Here is a 20,104-nt window from a genome sequence, read left to right as displayed (position 1 = left end):
CAGACACAAACCCAATTTCAATGCTAACACAATAAGCCACAGGAGTTTCAAAAAGAACAAGCCTTTGCCTCTCACAATATTATTTTAAAGCTCATCAGATGTTAGCCTCTATGAAAAAGGCTGTAACTTTCCAGTTGCTGTGAAAGCTTACCAAAGCAGTTCTAGTCAGAAGATCAGATCAGAAGGACTTACTGAAATAAGCTATTTTTCTATACTACTTCTGATGCCACAGTATTTAAATTCATTTTCCAACTTACATACATTATGCCCACAAATAGGAAAAAAATACCCTTGCCAAAAACAGCTTCAGTATTTCTTAAGAACAAAAAAGAGAACAAGGAACACTGAATTTCTTTTCAAGCAAACAGTGGCATTACTGTTGCGAACTCTATGGTCTCGCACACCACCGAATTTGTCTCAGCTTCTGCTTTTTAATTCCCTATCTATCCTCAGTAGGGGACATCATTACCAAATGGAATGTGGGGAGCAGGTTTGTACCTGCAACACATCCTGCAACTTATTCAGATACCCCCCTCCTCAGCACAACAGCAAGACACAACCTGAAGCCATGTCTGTATTTAATGATGCTGACAGTAGCACACCAGACAACCTGATAGAGCTGTCAGTGAACTTAGATTTCATGACTCAAATCAGTGTTATTCTGTTCAGTAAAACAGATCTTGGCTATAATATTAAGCGAATTCGACAGCCAATTCACTTTTCTACATCCCACGTTTGTACCCAAAAAGGAACTTCAAGTCTACAGTGCCTCAAACTTGCAGTGTGTTTCACATTCATAATACTCTCATCAGCTGTAATAAACCAGGGCACACTGAACCAGATAAGACTATGTAAACTAGATAAAACTAGCAAAGACAAAGGTGATTTTTAGGGAGACAGAATTCCAGGGCCAAAATTAACCTGAGCCTGCTAACTGGGGCTGGAGTCCCTTCCCCAGCAGAGCCAGACACCTGGCCTGGACCCACCAGGGTCTGCCAAACACCAATCTCCTCCTCTCCTCTCAGCAAAGCTGAGATAATTGCTCATTCTCTACAGCTGCATTAATAGCATTCAGGTGCAGATTTCTGATGGCCAAAGAGATTAATTCCCCCACTCACAACCCGAGGCTGATCACAATGGTTTTCATGTATGTGACGCTTTCCTATACACTATTCAAAACAAAGCAAAAAAAAAAAGAAAAAGTGGATTTGCATTCACATTTGCTCTCATGCAATATGAGATAATAATAGCTCATACGTTCAAGGCCTGCAAAGTATCAGGCCACCAACAAATCACTTAGCTATACGCTTGCTTAGGAATCTGCAGGAAATGGAAATAATTCTGTTTCAGCATTGCAGTATCCATGATTGCACAATAAAAACTCTCTCACACACACACAGAATTAGAGTTAATGATCCTTTTGGTGCTTTCTACAGGTAATTCCTTGTAGTTCCATATTTTCATGAACATCTGTATTGGAAATTATTTCTATTTGGCACTCAAAGTTGGAATTGCATCAGCCATTTACAGGCTATTACCGAGGCCAACTGTGTTACAACAGGCATCTATGCTGCCGACACATCTGTTGTAACCAAAGTTGTAGACTTCCCTCTGCACTTAAAGGAATGGTGAAAAAGCATTAAAACACTCTCCATACACAATTCCTCCCCATTCTTCCAGATGAAAGTTACAAGTGAACGCCAGCTTGCAGCCATTACTATCCACTCTTCTGCCTTCCATGTGAGAAACAGATTTCAGTAGTCTTCCCCCATGTTAGAAATCTTAGCAGCTCCCCAGGGGATGAAGAGAGTCAATGCAAGTAAGATGCTTCTCTTTCTTCCCCTCTTTGGAACACTACCACTTCCAGCAATTTATTTGACTGACTGTGCCTTCCATTACCATGTAAATTGTTTCAGGCTGAAGGAAAAAAAGTATTAATCTCCCCTCAGTAAGTCATAAAATAAAGAAATCAATTTCAAGGTCAATTTAGTCTAAATAACACCTGCTGCCCTTTTTGTAACATGCAGACTCCTCTGAAACACTAACTTACTGTCTATAAAGGCATCAATATGTGATGTTTCACATAAATCAAGGTAACACATACACAGGATAGACTATTTTAACCATACATCTGAGGCTTAAGAGAGATTCAGAACAGATCACTTGTCATCACAGAACTTCCAACATACGCATGAAGCTCTTGTGTGAATAAGGGTCTGAATTTGCAAGAAACTCCACTTTTCTAAGACCTTCCTGACCCTTCACAGCCCTCCTTTGAGCACTCGCTTGTGGTTTTGTTTTACACTGAGATGCCCAAAACCACACACAGCAATCAAGGTGAGGATGCAGCAGCACAAAATGGAGCAGGACAACAACACCGAAAGCATTTGAATTGTTCCTTTCATTTTTTGTTTCATCACTACCTCACCTCTCCAGCGTGTTTCCATGAAGAAACTTAGCAATGGGAACTCGGGCTCACAAAAACAAACAGAAAGTCATTCTGAACAGATCAGGAGGTGTCACAGCCCGCAATTGCAAAGGCTGCAGGCTGTGCAATATCAGCCACAGTTGCTCTCCCACTGCCTTCAATTCCTGTTCTTCAACTACAGCCCAGTAGCAGTTTTTCTAGTGAAGGCTTTTAAACACAAACACTGCAGGATATTCCAGGTGGGTAAATCAGTGCAGGAACTGCTGTGCGTTCAAGTTGAAAATAAAAACATCTGGAAATTTAAATACTAAATAATCACAGATACAAGCACTAAGATTGTGATGTACTACATTAACTGTTTATCTCTTAAGTAGAATCACTTTAGGTTTACGGAGGCAGAAGCTTTCCACAACCTGTGAGTCTACCAGGGACATTTATCCAGGAGAGATAAAGGCAATCAGGAATAGAACCAGTAGAGTAATCATAGTCATAGCTGGAGTCTCATGCATACCAGCAGCTCACCCTCACACTGCAGTAGCCAGTAAGTAACTCCACATAGCTTGGAAAATCAGTGCTGCCCTTGGATATAGGTAACATTAACAGGCAGACTTCCAAAATTTCAGGTCAGTTTAGATAAGAAATAAACTTTCCCTTTGTGTAATGCTCAGGAACGCAGCTTGGCAGCAGTTCTACAGAAAATCCCATCAAACAGCCTATCCAGCAATTCTTGGTTTGCCCCAACTCAAAAAAAATACCATGCCAGGAGCCCTATAAAAACATACACCATAGCACTCCATCACTAGAACATACCATCAGGTATTACTGAACTCACAAACAGTCAAACAATTTCTATAACAAAACTTAAAGAGAAAGCAATACATCCCAACAAGTTTTCCAAGCGTGTAAAGAATTCCTTTATATCCTGCTCACAAAGGAGTCAAATTTGTCAACAGATTCTTAGCAATATCAGACAAGCCAATAGTCATAGACAGAAAAAAGCAATGAACTCACCCAACTGGTGACAGGGATCTCCAGCCACACAGCACTACCCCCAAGAAACAACCAACGTCCACATGATGCTCTCTTCTCTGTGGCTGACCCTTATATAAGCCATGGGGGGCTCCAACCTGGGCCTACCCCCTTCTGGTCACCTGGGAAGCACAGGTGCAAACCATCTGCCTTTGCTCCCTGGCCCAGCCACAGTGCTTCCCCAGGTGCTCAATCACCACTTCAGCCATTACCTAACACTTCACCTACATTTTATGACATGATTTTTGGTCAATTAAGTAGTTAAATTCAAACACATGTGCAGTTAGAGATGAACTGGTTGGTTTCTTTTGCATTCCCTTTTTTTTCTATTATAAATTCAATAAAACAGTGAAAAACTACAATCCCTGCACTGTTGGCACATCACTGTGAAGGCCAACCAACAGGCACACCACTTTTCTTCTGTTTAGTAAGCTATCAACGCATGAACTTCAGGAACTTCAGGAACATTTGGATAAAAATAACAGCTACAGAATAAAACTACCTTGACAAGTACAATCCTGATTCCAGCCTCAGCCGATAAAAAGCCATCTCAATAAGAACCTCCAAGCTACACAGATAATTAGTGTTCAATCCACCTGGCGATGTATTGGTTTTTGCAGACACTGAAACAACCATATGGGTTCTGGGGACCAAGGAAGGCTTTTTGTGCAGGTCTCTAAACTTCCATTGGCTCACACAGTACTACATGAAGATGTTGAACTTGAGCCCTCTCAGGATACACAGTTAAGTAGCTGCTGAAAGAAGCTCCAAAACATTTAGAAAAGGAAAAGCTGCAACATAACCAAGCTCACTGCAGAGACACAAACAGCTGAATCACATACAACTAATTAGATCAAAAGCAGTTCTCACAGACAAAACAAGATGGGGTAGTTGGATTAGGACTAAGCAGTGATTGTGCACACTCTGAACAACCCTAGTAGGTGGAAACAACAGCTGACTTTCGTAAGCATAAACAAAAGAAAGCAGAAGAAATGACTTCGATCATTGAAATTTCCCATCTACAAAAAGCAAACCAGAAATTCAGTCTATCCACAGCCTGATCAATGAGACATATTGTAAACAATAAAGGAGAAAGAAGTCAAAATCAAACCAATAAAATATTTCTCGCTGGCACGTGATCCATGTCTACTGTGTGCACAGAATAGCTACTAAAAAGCCCTCAGGAGGAAAACACAAACACACTGAGTACTAATGAGGAATTTCACAGTCTGCCATTATATGTTTATTTAAATTTCAGGGTAGCATGCATGCTACTATGGGAAGAGGTAGAATAAAAGGTCAATAACACCAGGAAATAATAATCTAATGGATAATAATTTGTATATTAAGCAAATATTATTTTAAAATGTTTCCTCAAGTCAGTGACTGTTTAACTCTGCCCAGAGTCAGAGTGCAGATAGGATAATTCTCCTTTTCTGCAACAGTAAACCACCAGATGGGATTGCCAGCTATTTGCCTACTGTTATAACTGTGGCACGAACACCAGAAACAATGGGGACAATGCAGGTATTCCCTAGTCCTTCAAATACCAAAATTCATTCTGTTGTTGGAACTTATGTTGAAACACTATTCATCTATTTTATAAGGTGCTGGAGAGACCCACAAATGGAATTTGCCTTATTTCTGCCTCATGCCAGAGCACTATTGGATCAGGGACACTGTCCTACATCTGTTCAATTTCCTTCTGTCTATACTGAGCTTGGTAAGAAAGCATGTCCAAATGAGACACTGAAACACTTCATCTTTTTTTTTCTCATTTAAGTGGGAAAGAGGTTTTCCTTCACTTTTTGCCCAGATCAAAATGTCTGTGAAAGTGTCTTTTCAAACCAGCTCTAATTGTAACTCACTACATGGCGCCTGCATTTAAAGCATCTTGAAATTTCTGAAAGCTTCTATGGGAACGTTTTATGCACTTTGCCTGGTGCAGGCATCAAAATAGGATGAAATCATTCATTAAAGAGGAGAAAGTCAAAAACAACCATAACACCAAGAAAGTGAAAACAGATCCACAATGTTCAGTAACTTCAGTCAACTCAGTTGACTAATAAAGACATGAGCAGGGCACGTGAAGCTTCTTTCACTCAGGTTCCTGTTCAATGATGGGACAAAATATAGGAGCCCTGCAGCAAAATTATCCCGACTTAAATGATCTCAATCTGTTCTCTATCGATTTTTCTTACATAGCAGTAAGTTTTGATTAACTTTAGTAATAGCAGTGACTGCTTCAGAATGTCTTGAATTGATCAGACATAAGGATTTCCTATTAAGCAGAAATTAAAGACATATTTCTTCCGGTATCACAATTAAAAAGTGCCTCCTTCTTTGCAAAGGTATAAATGAAAAAAACCTCAGTGCTGCACTACCCATTTTGTTGACTTGGAAGGTCATCAGGACATGTGTTCCAAATGGGTGATCTAAACACAATGATCATTTTTTCTCCATCAATATATTCGCACCAGTGTCCTTTGTAGCTTCCATGGCTCATCTTGTTACAGGTACCAGAAGTTACCACACTTGTAGGAAGTGGAAACTACATAAGAGTAACAAGAACCCAACACATCAAACTAGAAACATATGGGCAAGGCTTTGGGAATAAAAGGTACCACAGGATGCTTCAGTGCGGCATTACTGTGTCAAATAAGCATCTTCAAAAAGCATTTTGTCAATCTGATATGCATCAAACTATCTAATAGGAAATATTTTACCTCTTTGGAATTGTAAATTTTGGCTGATGCTGCAAATCTACACTTTTTTTTTTTTTTTTTTTTTTTTTTTTTTCAGGAGAAAATAGCTCATCATCCTGTTTTTTCGTTCTGTAGCTGCTCGATGCTCTTACCTATATTCATTTTTTTTCTCTATGATGGATAACAAAATCAGAAGCCAAAGGTATTCCTGGGGCAGGACACAGCTTCCCTAAAAAGAAAAAGAAATACAAAAAATATGCACAACATCCATTTAGATGCACATAATTATACAGAAGTTCATTTACACCACAGGAGATCCTGTGACTTACAGTTTTTGCTTTGCACAAGATACTCTTGCTCTCCCCATATGTTATTATGGAAGGTTTATCATCAATATTAAACTTTAATTCCCCCAAAGCAGTGCATTAACAGATTCATAAACTTTAACACCTTCAGCTTTGTGCCATCCTCACTATATGTTGAACACAGTTGTTAAGCGGCAGTTCCATGCTTTTCTGTAGATCTTTTTCATAATAAAGAGATTTCAGAAATATTTCAAAAAGCACATTTTGATACACTCTATTTTCCCTAATTTTAAATGTCTGTCATGTAGAAAATTGAGTTTTATGGTTTTAAAGGTAAAAACGAAGAATGCAGACCCCTTGCTCTCACAGTTCATTCTTTTCAAAGCATTTTTCTAATCATACATGGAACTTTCAATGCATTCATTATTTACTGCTTTCCCCTGAAGCCTGCTTTCAAGTTCACAAATAATTATTTGTTTTTATGCTTTTTCATGATTTAAAAGTCATCTTAATGATGGGAGACATTTTCCATTAAAGATCATTCCACTATTGCAAATGCTGTAAATACTTCTAAGAGGAAGATACTTGTTATAAGAATCCCCTTACGCTTCTCATTCGTGCTAAGGTATTGGGAAGAGGAAATAAGATGTCTTATCAAGAAGCTAATTAGCATGATGGCACATAATTAAGGAAAGAGACTTAAAAAAAAAAAAGAAAAAAGAAAAAAAAAGGAAATTAATTTACTGCAGATTGTTGAAAGAAAAGAGATGAAGACAGAAGAGTAAGATAGAAAGGGGAATAAGGAGCCTGCTTCCACTAGAAAATCAATTCAAGAGCTAATATTGCAGAAGAACTAAATGCAGACTTCATCTCTGCCATGGACTCCCAATATATGCAGTATTTAGGTAGTGCACAGTGGGAACATTGATTGAACCTGAAGGCTTTTTCATGTTACGTCATCATAGGCAGCACATTTATAATGGGGGGGGGGAAATAAAATAGATACTCCCAAAAGAAAAATCAGCACTAAAAATCATCTGTCAGAATTGTTACTGATCTTTCCTTATACAGAAGCAAGCAGGGGGAAATCAGAGATTATCAGGAGAGCTTCCAAACTTGCTTTTGTCATTCGCTATAGACACAGACTACAACAGCAACAGATAACAGACTTTTTATAAGTAAAGCATTAATTCGGCATATAATGTATTTCATTTGGCTTCTGTTGCTTAGAATTGGTTCAGTCCTCAACAACAGCTGGCTGACACAGAGAGAAAAAAACATATCTGGGATAGCAGCATAGAGGGGCTGAATCAGTGTTCAAATTCTCTGCATTTTATTTAGCTTCTGCTGCCATCTACAGTAGCCGTCGCCAACCTGCACCAAGGGCTGGTACAGCAGTGAGAGGAACAAGATAAACCTTCAGCCTAGTAACAAGCTGAGCTAGAAAGAACAGAGGTACTTCAGTTAACAGTCACTGAGGAGCCTAAGGAGTTCTCTTTGTAGATAGCATCTCTCAGTTCATTCACAGCTGCTCTGTAAATGAGTTAACTCATCTGCATAGCACACAGATGAAAGCACAGACCTCATCAGTCCATGTACATCAACACAGCAGTGGGGCTGCCTATGAAGTGATGAAAGTTTTAATTTCTCTTGGTAAGACTGGTACATGGGTAACCATGTGGAATATGGTGGGCACTGGAAGATGGGAAAACCTTGGGATTCCTACACCGAATAACACCCTGCTCAGCACAGCCCAATGCAGCTGCCTTCAAAATACCATTGGAAGATAAAACAGAGAACAAACCTCCTTCCTGCCAACCCACAGGTTGTGCAAAGCTTACAGCCATGCCTCACTGTGGGAAGCACTGGGAAACTTTCCAGGTACTTGAAAGCATCTGGATTTACCCAACTTGGAGGCTGAGCATATACAGCTGTATAAGCTACAGAGAAATAGCCAGTTAATCCCATCTCCTCCTCACAGTGAGATTTAATGCACATAATCACTGGGTGAAACTGTGCTACGCTGTCTAGGTGAGTGGTTGCAGGGACCTGTAAAGAAATGCTGGCACCTAATCACCTGCCCCTCCCTTGACTACACCCTCACAAAGCATGCACGTGTGCCTTCAGCATGGGCTCAGGCAGGCAGAGAAGCAGTGTCTGCAACACTCCCCAGTTCACCATGTCTTGCACAGGCACGGCTCTCCATCTGGGAAGGGAAAATTCTGAGCTGCATACCTGGGTGTGAATGTGGGAAAAAGGCAGCAGGCGTGAGCAAAATGCCACTAAAACTCATCTGCTTCGTCCTCTGCACTCTGATTGCATCCAGTCTCACAGGTAAACCTCTGAAACAGCTTCAGTTGACAGAAGCCAAATGACCAAGGGGTTGTGAGGAACTAAAAGTCTTTTGTCCTTCTGTCAAACCTGTCTCTGCAAAGCAACGCAGCATGCTGTCAGATGACCCTGAATTTTAATTACTAGAAGTAAATGAAAAAGAAGTCCATATATTTTACGTTCTACAAGGCGATAATTTAAGGGGACGTTTCAAAGTGAAGGAAATTGATGTATTAATACTGTGCTTGCCTTTGCTTTTTGCTGCTCCGTGAGAAGCTGTACAAGTCCTCTTTAACTGCTATTATCTCTGAGCACAGGGGAACACACTGCCTGTAGTGTGGATGCAGGGTCAGGGAGTTAGAAAGTTTTAATTACTGGCTCAATTATGTTCACTGAGAGTCTCCTTTGCCCTGGAAGATGGTTGTGCATTTTTCAATTTGCTTCTCCAAGTAGATGCTTGTCTCCAAGCACATCACCTAGATACGCTTGGTCTCCTAATTACACTTCAGTGCTCTTGCAATGGTCAGTACTCCAGAAAGGAAGCACAACTTGCAGGTGTGCTGATTTTGCTCAGTGATGTCTTCCAAAACTTCCTTCTTTGCTCCTGAATTCAAGTTCTCTGCCAGAAAAGGTAATTTTACAGCTTGCTTGGCCAGCAGAACACTTTGAACTGTTATTTATAATTCTCAGTTGCTTAATATGGAAACCTCAGCTCCACATTGTGTGTTCTCTGCAGGTTTATTCTGCAGAATAAGGAGGATTGTGACAAATCTGATGTCTGGATGTGGACGTCTGTCCAAAAGTACCTTGTTTTGAAAGACTAGCCTGCCTTTTCCTATAAAGCTTTTGTGTTTGTTATTGCTATTTGCAGCTACTTGCTATTGGTATTGCTTGTGAATACAAAATCAAATGGAAGCAGTAAGCAGCCCAAGGCTAACAGCTCTCTGGATCCTGCTGGCTGTATCTGCCCAGTTGTCTCCTGTGCACTGTGTGGCTGCTCTTTATTTTCCCTTACAATAACTAAAGATAATGGAATATGTTAGTACTGACACAGCATACTTCACTGTTCATACTTCGTGCCTTCTCTATACTGCCTGCAATCATCTTTCCTCCCACTTTTAAATGTATTTGTTTACAGGCTTCACTGTGCCAATATAAGAACAATCACAGATTTGGTCAACAAAATAGTAACACAGTGTAGCAAGGTAAGTGCAGTCTGGAAATGAAGATTGGTCTCAATTAGACAAAAAAATAGTTTAAGGGCCAACAAAAGGTTCCATTCCCATTCCATCCCAATTGAGATCAATTCTCTCCTTGTAAAATTCTTTCCTAGTATATAGTAGGAAGGAGTTCCATATCTCTGAATGCAATACATTATATATCCCCAGTGCAAACCACCTCTGTTCAGACCTGGATCAACATTGCATGTGTGAGTCATAGGGAAAATCTGGTGCCTGGTCATGTAATTAAAGTTTGTTATGTAATTCACACACCTAGATATTCCAACTAGAGAAATTCACATGGGAGAGTACAAGGAATAGTAGGAGCAAACAGCCTAAGTGTCAGGAAGCACAGAGAATTGAACAAGAGACCAAACAAGTCTCTGAGCTGCAAAGTGAAAGGCAATAAAGACAGTCAAGAAAAGAAACAAAAAAATCTGTTGGTTTTTGTTGTTGTTGATGATGATGAGACGTGTCTTGTCTGTAGTACAGAGCCCCAACCAGACAGAAGTGACAGAACTGCTGATAGAGCAGGCAGCAAGTCTTTCACTATCTGAATGGCAAGGAAGAAATCATCTCATCCCAGAGATCTCTGTCATTCAGTTTAAAGAAAGGCCAAGCATTATCTCAACAGATTCAAAGCATCACAAACATCTTGCAAAGTATCACATCATAAGCTACGAATATGGGGAATATTATAAGGGGGAAAATGTGTTTTTCCAGTGCTTTAAAGAATAATCACCATGTAAACATTGCTTGTGGACTTGTCAACTCGGTTTTGATCTTGGGTAGAACAACTGACATTAACTGGTTAGCTTTATAATCACAGCTTTTAAGAGGCACCCTTTATTGCAAGTTATATTAAAATTTAAAAATAAGAAATTAAAAGGGAAAATAAAAAGGGAAACACTTACAAGGGAAGCCATTTTCTTGGGACTGGAAAACAGCAGAGCAGGGATACGACCATTCTTATCATGCTATGAAGGGCGTACCCATGGGGAAGCCTTCCTCTTGTGCTCTTGTCCAAACTCTGGTAGGGATTTTACATTAAGATAAAAGGATAAGTGAAAGGATAAAATCTATCAACTGTGTGGTAGGCATCATCCCAAACTTAGGCTTTGCTGGAGAAACATTTTAACTTCATTAGTCCTTTAAATAAGTTTATCCAAGAACTTAATGAGGTAATTTGATTACAGCCTACAAGCATTTACGTTATTAGAATCCTGAAACATGAAAAAATTCTGTACTAAAGCCAGAATCTTCAAATGTCCAGTCCAGCCAAGCCTGGAAATAAATTGTACATTTCTAACCATGATGGGAATTGTTCATTGGAACAGACTGTCGAGCATAACGGAGTATCTGTTATTTGGCTTCATTAAAATAAATTGGATAGCTTTCTAAAAGCTTTGCCTTTTCTCACTATTTTATTTATATATTTAAAACCTCTGAAATAACAAAAAAAGACATGCTTTGCCTTTCTGTGAGCAGTGGCAGCTAAGTGCTCTGCCGCTTGCTCTTTAGTTGTCATTCCTCTTTGTAAAATGCCTTCAAAGACTTAAATGACAGTGTCAAAATGCAGAGTATTCCTGATGCAAAGCACAGTATTGCACAATTCTTTTACTTTTTTTTTTTCCAGTACATTCATATGTGGTTTTTTTTCTTTGTTTCATTTTTTTCCTAGGACTTTTAGGTGAAGATGCTCCACTGCCAGCACCTCACAATATCTCTATTCTTTCTACCAACATGAAACATTTCCTAATGTGGAGTCCTGTGATCGGCCAGGGAGAAACTGTGAGATACTCTGTTGAGTTTCAGGGGTAACTTCTGTTTAGTTTTCATTATGATTTTTTTTTTTCCTTCTTTGCTTTTTGTCACCAATTACAATCCCACACTGCTTGGATTTCATGGATACTGCTCAGTTCACAAGTGTAGAAATTTGATGCTCCAGCACTGTTAATAGTGAGTTGGAAGAATACTCACATTTGGCCTAATTCTGAGATTATTTACAGACCAGGCTTTACCAACTGCATAATCCAAGGCACTAACCCCATAGTTGAAAACTGCCTCTGCCTAAAGAATTAGGAAGATTAGCAGAAGTTTGTTTAGAAAAGGAAAGAGAAAAGGCTTAATTTTTTTTCAGTGTTATTCCTTTAAACATAGTATATACATTTATTTTTCTACAGGAAACATAAGAAATTCTGATGGAACTCAAGCTGTGACTCGTGTCATAGTTTGGCCTTTGAAATGTGATTCACCAGGGATGATCAAGTGACTGGGCAGCATCTGAGGCATCAACTCTGGGTTGCTATTCCCACTTCCCACAGTATTGTGGGAAAGTATTGTGATGCTTTTGGCTGATGAACAAGCTGAGTCTGGGTGAATTTCTCTAATTATGAAACCATTTCATACTGGTTTCATAAACTCCCAATAATCAACCTACTGTATTCCAGTACTGGTCAGAATGCTGCCTCTTTGCTTTCTTTTCACCAGGGAGTATGAACGAGAGTACGCTAATGAGAGCTGGATCCCCATCTGTGAGTGTTCCCTCATCACAGTCACCGTATGTAACATCACAGAGGATATCTCAGCCACCGTGGCCTATAACCTGCGTGTAAGGGCAGACAATGGTGCTCAAAGATCAGAGTGGGGCACCCTGAAAGGTTTCTTCATTCGAAACACAAGTAAGTCCTGACATCTGTGTTAAGCTGCACCAGTTACGTTCATTTCTTGATGTCTGATAATAAGGGTCAGCTCTCACGCATGTCTGTGTATTGTGCATGTGACTTGAAGCCCATAAATGCACAGAGCACATCCTACTTCTTAACTCTTCTCATGCTTAGTTGGGACGTTTCACTCCTAGACTGCCATGTTATGATATTGGATATCATTCCCTCCATAGGCATGGCAATATTTACCAGGGCTTAAATTTCAAGGGCTTCAAAGAAAGCTAAGACTCCAGGCATTTCTCTTAGCAGGCTGGCCAGTCCTGCTGATGATTTCAAGGAGTACTGATCAACAGGGGTTGTTGTCAATGCTCTACCTAATCCGTTTAGCCTAGTCATTTTTAGGGTCCAGAACCTGATCCTAGAGAAGCAGATACTCTAGAAAACACCCACGTCTGCTTTGTGCTGCCATGGAAATCCAGCTCCCTTCAAGCCACAATTATTTCCAACCATGCTGTCAGATGAAACTGCCTGTCTGAAGCCAGAGCTGACCTTAAACATTCATGGATCACTGGAAGTTACTGCCTCACGAGTGAGCAGCCCTCACCCACAGAGAGCACTGAGTCAAAGCAGCACCCTTAGAAATACCACATGAAATACCGAGTGCGTCTGTTTGTGTAGTAGCGATTTCAAGGTGATGCTTTGGATGACAAATCTTTCCCTTTTCCACTTTAGCACAGAATTGAGTGCAGTCCACGCTGTCAAGCAGAGACAGAGGGAGGATATTCCTTAGCTTAATTCTATGGACAAGAACAGCAGCTTCCTCACTTTTCTTGCTATTCCTTTTCCCAAGCAGATCTCAGAACGGAGCAGTCTTTTTATCAGGGGATAAATTACGATTTTGACACAGCACCTGCAGTTGGCATCAGATCTTTTCTAGTTATTAGAAATGAGATACTAATGTGCCAGAGATTGCATTTATCCTGAGATTCGAACTGTTCACGCACTGGTAGTTATACAGCTTCCTTCTTCAGTTCAATCAAAACTCCCCATCTAACATGTTTAAAAGCTAGCTAATATAATTGGAAAATCTGTTCTTTTGTCATGCCCTGACTGATAGAGTGGATTATCTCACAAGTGGTCAGGAAGGATAATAATCAGGCTTCTGAGGGTTTCTACAGCTTTGATCATAATGCAACAGACCTCCAGCATTCAAGGACCTTACAGTTTTCCACAGCAAATTGTCAGGTCCACAGCAGATTATCAGACAGAAGTTGCTTCAAACAATTCAGGATTTCAGATTAGCCCCATCAGTCTGCTCTTGACTGGAGCATCTTCCCTTTCTGTAAGCAGCTCTGCCTCATCAGCTCTTGCCAGCTCTAGCATTGCTGAAGGACTCATGGCAGACAATGGATGACCTTTATAAAGTCCAGAATTTTTCATTTCCCAAACTGCTGGAGCCATCAGCATCTCCCAAGATTTGAACTGTATATTCATATATTCATCTGTTAATACCCAATATTATTTTTAACCTCAGAATGGCGTTCCTTTTTTCCTCGAGACATCATCATGTTAAGCATGTTATCAGCTTTTAAAAGTACAAAGTGGTTTTCTAAGCCTCACTTTTGTGGCACATTAATCATAAACATACTCTCATTTCATATTTTCATATTGTTCAGTATCAACAGCAATTCACTTTGTGCAAGAGCAAATTATATTAAGAACATCTCTTTTGTATGTTCTGTATGCTCTACTTCCCTTCTTGAAAGCAAGAGGGCTGAAACCAATTTCAGCTACAACAGAGTGGTAAGGAATGGCGTAGGTAAGTAGTGCAAACATGATCCTTGTATTCCCTTGATTCCAAACTCATGAATGTACAGTGCATAGTTTCATCCATGCTTCATTGATTCTGATTGTTCCTCACAGCAGAATCCCAGACCAAACCAAGCTTTGAATATGAAAGTAAGCATTAAGCACATCACCAACAGATTTACTCGCACACTGGCTACAAAAACACATCACAGCAGGCAGCAGGTCATCAGCTCACCAAAGTCCTTCTAGAAGTGTGCAGATACTGAAACATAATAAAGATTCATGTGAACAGATTATCCTAGAGCTTTAGTTGCCTTCTTTTCCACCTATGAATAACTGCCAAAATTCACATGAAGGAGCTGTGGTTTCACAGCTCCTGCTCTGTGTGCTAGCACTAAGCTAATACCCAAAAGCAGAACTGGCCTAGCATGGTGTCTCAACTTCTGGTTGCCCAGCTGGTTCTGCTGCTGATCACATGGGACCCTCAGGCCAGATGCTTCATCCACTGGAGTAAATTCAAAACCTTTCAAGCCTATGCAAGTCTGCTATTGCCAAATTCCCATTGACAATGCCAGTCACAGACCCCCCTCCTACTCAAAATCTGCTGCAAAATCTAGACAAGCTGGTAAGCAGGGCAGAGAGGTTTCTCCCCCATTGAAGAAAGCAGCTATTATTCCAGATAATTGTTAGTGTGCTGACGGAGGTAGCTGGAGGACAGCCACAGCAGGAGCTTCTCCTTTTCCTAACTGGGCCCAAGCAGACTTTTTTTTTGGAAGATTTACTTCTGATGTGGTAACTCTGCTCTCTCTCCTTTGGCAGCTTCCCTGACCCCACCTCTGATGAAGGTCATAGCAGATGGGTATCATTTATTAGTGGAGCTGGAAGACATGGGACCTACCTTTCAGTTCCGCGTCTTCTACTGGGAGAAGAGCCAGGAGAGCAGGGTGAGTTTACCCTTGGATTTTGGCATGAAAAAAAGAGCCCATGTGTCTTAGAGCAAAAGCATAAAAACACTTAAAAACAGGCACTGTTTTTCAAGTTCAAGCTGCTGCTGCAAGGCTGGAGCACCTGCCTGGTGTCAGCATGTGCCATACTCCTCTGCACTGCAGGCTGGTGCTTTACTATTCCACAGCTGTTAGCTTAATGGGCTTTTGAAATGGATTTCCTTCCTTTTTGGAAATCCAAGTAAATTGGTCAAACCAAGTCCACGGGTTAGAGAGAATCCTACAGGCTCGTGTCTCATTTCCTTTCGCAAATGAAACGCTAACTCTTTGATATATATGATATTAATGACCTAAACATTAATTCCAAGCTTCACAATAGCTTCTACCAACTGAACTGTCACCAACACCAGGTTTACTGCTCAGTACACATCCAGATCTCTACCAGGTTTCTTTTCATTTTTGACTAATTATCACATAGGATATGCCTGATACGAGCCCTGCTGGCTCCCCTACCATATCATGCTAGAACAGGCAGGATCCTGGCACCTCCAGAATGACTTAAGACCCCATATCAAACTGAGAAGTAGGTCATGGGCTAGTGTTGTGGCTGACCACCATCAATAAGCTCATGGCTCTTCCTTTATGCCCTTCCTACTCTTCCAAGCATGAGTGATCTGCACTCCACTGTACTTCTTTTTCTATCTCTTCCTATCCAGGCAATCCTCTCTGACACCACCTGTTTCTGTTATTCTCCTCTTTTCTCCCAGAAATGTCAGGGCTGGCATCACATTAGAACTCCTGCCCTCATTTAGGTCCTAGTCCAACATTCTGATGTTGTCTTTTCTGGGCCTATGGCAGATGCAACAGAAGATGGTGAAGGAGGTCAGCTCTGCAATTCATCTGGCCACCATGGAGGCAGCAGCTGAATATTGTGTAAAAGCCCAGACGTACGTTGAGACGATCAACAGAAGCAGTAGCTTCAGCCAAACACAGTGTGTGAGGGCACAAGGTAACAGCCAGCCTTCTCTCATCTTCCAGTCTTGTAGTCATGCCCAATAGGATACAACAGCATTTATTTGGTTTGCAGCCAGTAATTCAAGGTCAGGCTGGACCAGGAGGCTGGATTAGGCTCTGAGCAACCTGACGAGATGCAGATGTCCCTATTCATTTGCAGGGGAGTTGAACTAGATGACCTTTAAGGATCTCTTCCAACTCAAATAATTGTATGATTCTGTGATCTATGGTTTCCTGTCTCGTTTGTAAACGTGCCACCCATTTGTTCTCCAAGGAAGGTTTGGAGTGCAGCCCCCCTATAGTAGCATGGGTATCCCTCCATGGATCATGGTGACAAAAAAAATCTCACCAGGGTGTGTTGGAATGGCAGCCACAGAGGGCTGAGCCTGATTGTGTTGAGTAGTTTGTTCTCATGAGCTGAAAAATTTCATTGCTTCTCTTGTTTGTAGGCAGCGGATCCATGTGGCTCATCACTGTCCTTATGTCCTGTGCTGGCTTTGCTGCGGCTGCCTTGACTCTGCCTTTCCTTGTCTGGAAAACAAGGAAAATCTTCCAGTATTCCTGCTGCCCCATTGCAGTCCTGCCTGATGCACTGGTGACGTTTTCACTTTGTTTCCAGGGCGCTGGATATTCACAGAATCATGGGGCAGGCAGAAAAAGCAGACACATAGATAGGAAGACTTGCTTTTCACATTGCAATGAAGAGTAGGAATTTAGGAGAAAGAGCAAGCACATCTTTCAACATAGCTTCATAAACCGGCAGCAAAGAGTTCATGTGATCAGACAGCTGAGCTGTAGGATCAGGCAGCCCACATGGGGTGGCTTTTACGGCTGCCACTGCCTTCTGCTTAGAGCACTGAACAGGGACGGTGCTCCTGCTTCTTGTAGGGAAGCAGCTTGGGAAGCATGGACTGACCAGCCGTTCCTCAAGCAAAACAGCTGTGTCATTGGCAACACAGCTCCATGTCCTCTGGTACCAGCAATGAGCTCTTAATTCCTTGTTGAGGAGCATCCAGTAATCAAAAACACCTTCTTCTCTTCCTCATGCAGGAGGAGTATATTTAAGTCAGTAGCTTAAATGTGCTTAAATTCTTAGGTGAGAATGTAAGGCAGCATCTTTTGTGGTCGTGATCTGAGCCCCAAGACTCCAGCTGGTTGCAGCAGGCAGGATGAGAGGAGGCCTATGGGGGAAGGCAGAAGTAAGAGACCAGGCTCATCAGTCTGAGGGGGTTTGAATGAGTGAATTTGCTTTACAGAAAGTACCAGAGCTCCCCACCCAGCTGATACTGCAAAGGAGGGAAGAAGCTGAGGAATGTGATCTGATGGTGCACGTGATCCCCTCAGAAGAGGTTCTCTGCCTATGGATTCAAGAAACACTTTAGAGTATCCTATAAAAAAATCTTCTGCAGACCAGGCAGAATGTGCTTCAGTGTCTACAGAGTGCCAGCAAGCAACGTTGTTCTTTTTGTGCCAAGCCTGCTGCAAGGAAGCATTCTGTATGAACACATGGCTGGCCCTCATCCTCTTCCTAACTTCATTCATCTAGAGAAAAGCCAGAAACGGCCACAGGTGACAGCTGCCAGTTTCTGTACTTCTCCTTCATATCCATACCTATGAGCACACATAGGTTAACTCATGTTTCCTTCGCAGTCACATCGATGGTCCCAAGGCAAAGCCCACACTTCAGCTACAACAGAGCAATGTATGTAGAGCTCAGTACAGAGCCCCAAACCACTTCACTGTCAGTAATTTTGCCTCAGATGTTTGTGTTTTTTAATGAAATGAACCTTCCAGGAAGAGTTCCTTGCACAGCTAAAAGAGGTGAAATGAACAGAGATAAAATGCTATCGGGGCTGCAGGCCCAAAGATAGGAGATGAGAATTGGTTCCATGTGACAGATACTGACATATGATGCCATAGAGGAGAAAGGTAGTTAAGGATGAGTTGTTTAAGTGGGAGGTGACTGGAGCTGAAAAATCAGGGGGAAAAGTAGACTCAAGAAAAGGGGAAAAGAAACAGAAAGAGGGATAGAAAGATACAAAGATCATGCAGTCAGGGCCATGTGGGGTGCATGCTGGGCAGCCCCATGGTTCAGCAACACAGCTGAAGCTGCTGACTGCACTGTGCACAGCAAACCTGATTCTGTGGCCAGGAGGGCTGGGGGGATCAACAGGAATGCTTACATAGAGGGGAATATCAGGAAGGATGAATCAAGCATCCCAGCATGACCACATCACTGCCTATTTCAGACCTGATGACACCATTTTGTTCCAGATAGCTTATTATCATTTCCACCTTCAGGAAGGAAATCTAAAAAGTGAAAGTCCTGCTAAACAGAAATAAGATACAGGTGTTTTTTTTTCACATATACTGCAGCTATGGCTGTTACTGCAAGGATAAATGGTTTAACACCTGCTCAGCAGAGACTTATGCTGGGAGGGCACGGGAAGGCTTTGATCTGGAGAGATGCTTTTACAACTACCAGCGGAACAAATGCAACCATAGCAGAGCTTTTCCTCGCCTCGACTTTCATTCTTGCAATGTCAGCTAAGGCCACCCGGTGGCATTAAAGCACCACGAGAACAGCAGAACCGAAGGATCTGAGCTCTGCGTTCCCTACCAGCTTCTGTCTGGACTAGGCAAGAATCTGGCCACTAGGAGTTAAGTCACCATTCGGTTGGTGATGGGTGCATAGCAGAATGTAGGATAAGAAAATCTGTGCTAGCCTGAGCACTGGCTCAGTGTGATGCTCAGGTTATCGCTAATTAATTGGGAAATGATGAGTTGCAAGCACATACATAACAGCAGCTCCAGACAACTGTCGCTGCAAGTCTTTGCTGCCTGAGCTGAGCTGGGGGCTGCAGCAGGGGACAAGCAGCTGGGTGATGTGGGGAGCGATGGGCAAGGAGGGAAGTCAGCATGTAACTGGTGTGGGCTCTTCATCAAACATCTCCTCGAATGGCTTTGCCCAGATCCGTCTTACAGGCAGTGACCTTGGTGGTAAAGCTGGTTTAGTGAGCTCCCAGCGCTTCACATCTGTCCTGATTTTATTTCCATGGGTTTGGATCGTTCAGCATCTTGGTTCCCAGTGTGCCTCACAGTGGTGTTCCCATAAAAGAAATTGTCCTGTTGCTTGTCCAGCCCGTGGCTGTTATCTGAAAAGCCTTAGCATTTCCTCCTATCTCTTCCCCCTCCTACACAGTTGCATTACAGCACTACAAGCCACCGCTAAGGGAAACAGGGGGAAAAAAAAGCAGGAAAAGGCTTTGTTAATTTGGACAGGAATGGCTTCAGAAAATTATTTAAATGCATATTTCCCAGCAGCATATTAAGCATAGCGAATATGTTTCTTTCTCATTGCAATAACAGATTTTATGACCTTCCCCACTGCCAGTAAAGTGGTTGAACAATTGCACAAAAATACCCAGGCAATTTTCAAAGATGCATCTGAAAAGAAAAGAATCTGACAGCAGAGAGACAGGAAGGAACTGTTTACGTGTTGCTGCCATCTTAGCAAGACTGTGCTCCGTTTACATCAGGATGTGCCTGTTTGTGTCTGTGGAGACGTGAAACTAAATCTGAGATGCTGATTGAAAGAGTCTGGAAAGTTTCCAGCTCTGAAGTACACGCTGCATTTTGCTGTGCCTGAAAAT

General features: G+C 41.6%; 1 protein-coding gene across 2 annotated transcripts; it reads left to right on the top strand.

Moving 5' to 3' along the window:
• Positions 1-8,740: 8,740 nt before the first annotated feature.
• On the top strand, positions 8,741-17,833 carry LOC146751037 (interleukin-20 receptor subunit beta-like). Of its 2 annotated transcripts, none has more exons than XM_085535739.1 (7): positions 8,741-8,801; positions 11,709-11,835; positions 12,509-12,699; positions 15,313-15,437; positions 16,296-16,446; positions 16,901-17,046; positions 17,708-17,833. In XM_085535739.1, the coding sequence occupies exons 1-7, from the start codon at positions 8,744-8,746 to the stop codon at positions 17,831-17,833; spliced, it is 924 nt and encodes a 307-aa protein (XP_085391865.1). In that variant the 5' UTR covers positions 8,741-8,743. The 2 variants fall into 2 exon arrangements, with proteins under 2 accessions (XP_085391865.1, XP_085391864.1); XM_085535738.1 differs by having other exon boundaries at positions 11,700-11,835.
• Positions 17,834-20,104: the final 2,271 nt, after the last annotated feature.

The sequence above is a fragment of the Coturnix japonica genome, unplaced genomic scaffold (assembly GCF_054131305.1).
Source record: "Coturnix japonica strain WE unplaced genomic scaffold, WE-NBRP24 Scf167, whole genome shotgun sequence".
Classification (NCBI taxonomy): Eukaryota; Metazoa; Chordata; class Aves; order Galliformes; family Phasianidae; genus Coturnix; species Coturnix japonica.
Note: the sequence above shows the minus strand (reverse complement) of the source record. Positions and strands in the feature narration are given on the sequence as shown.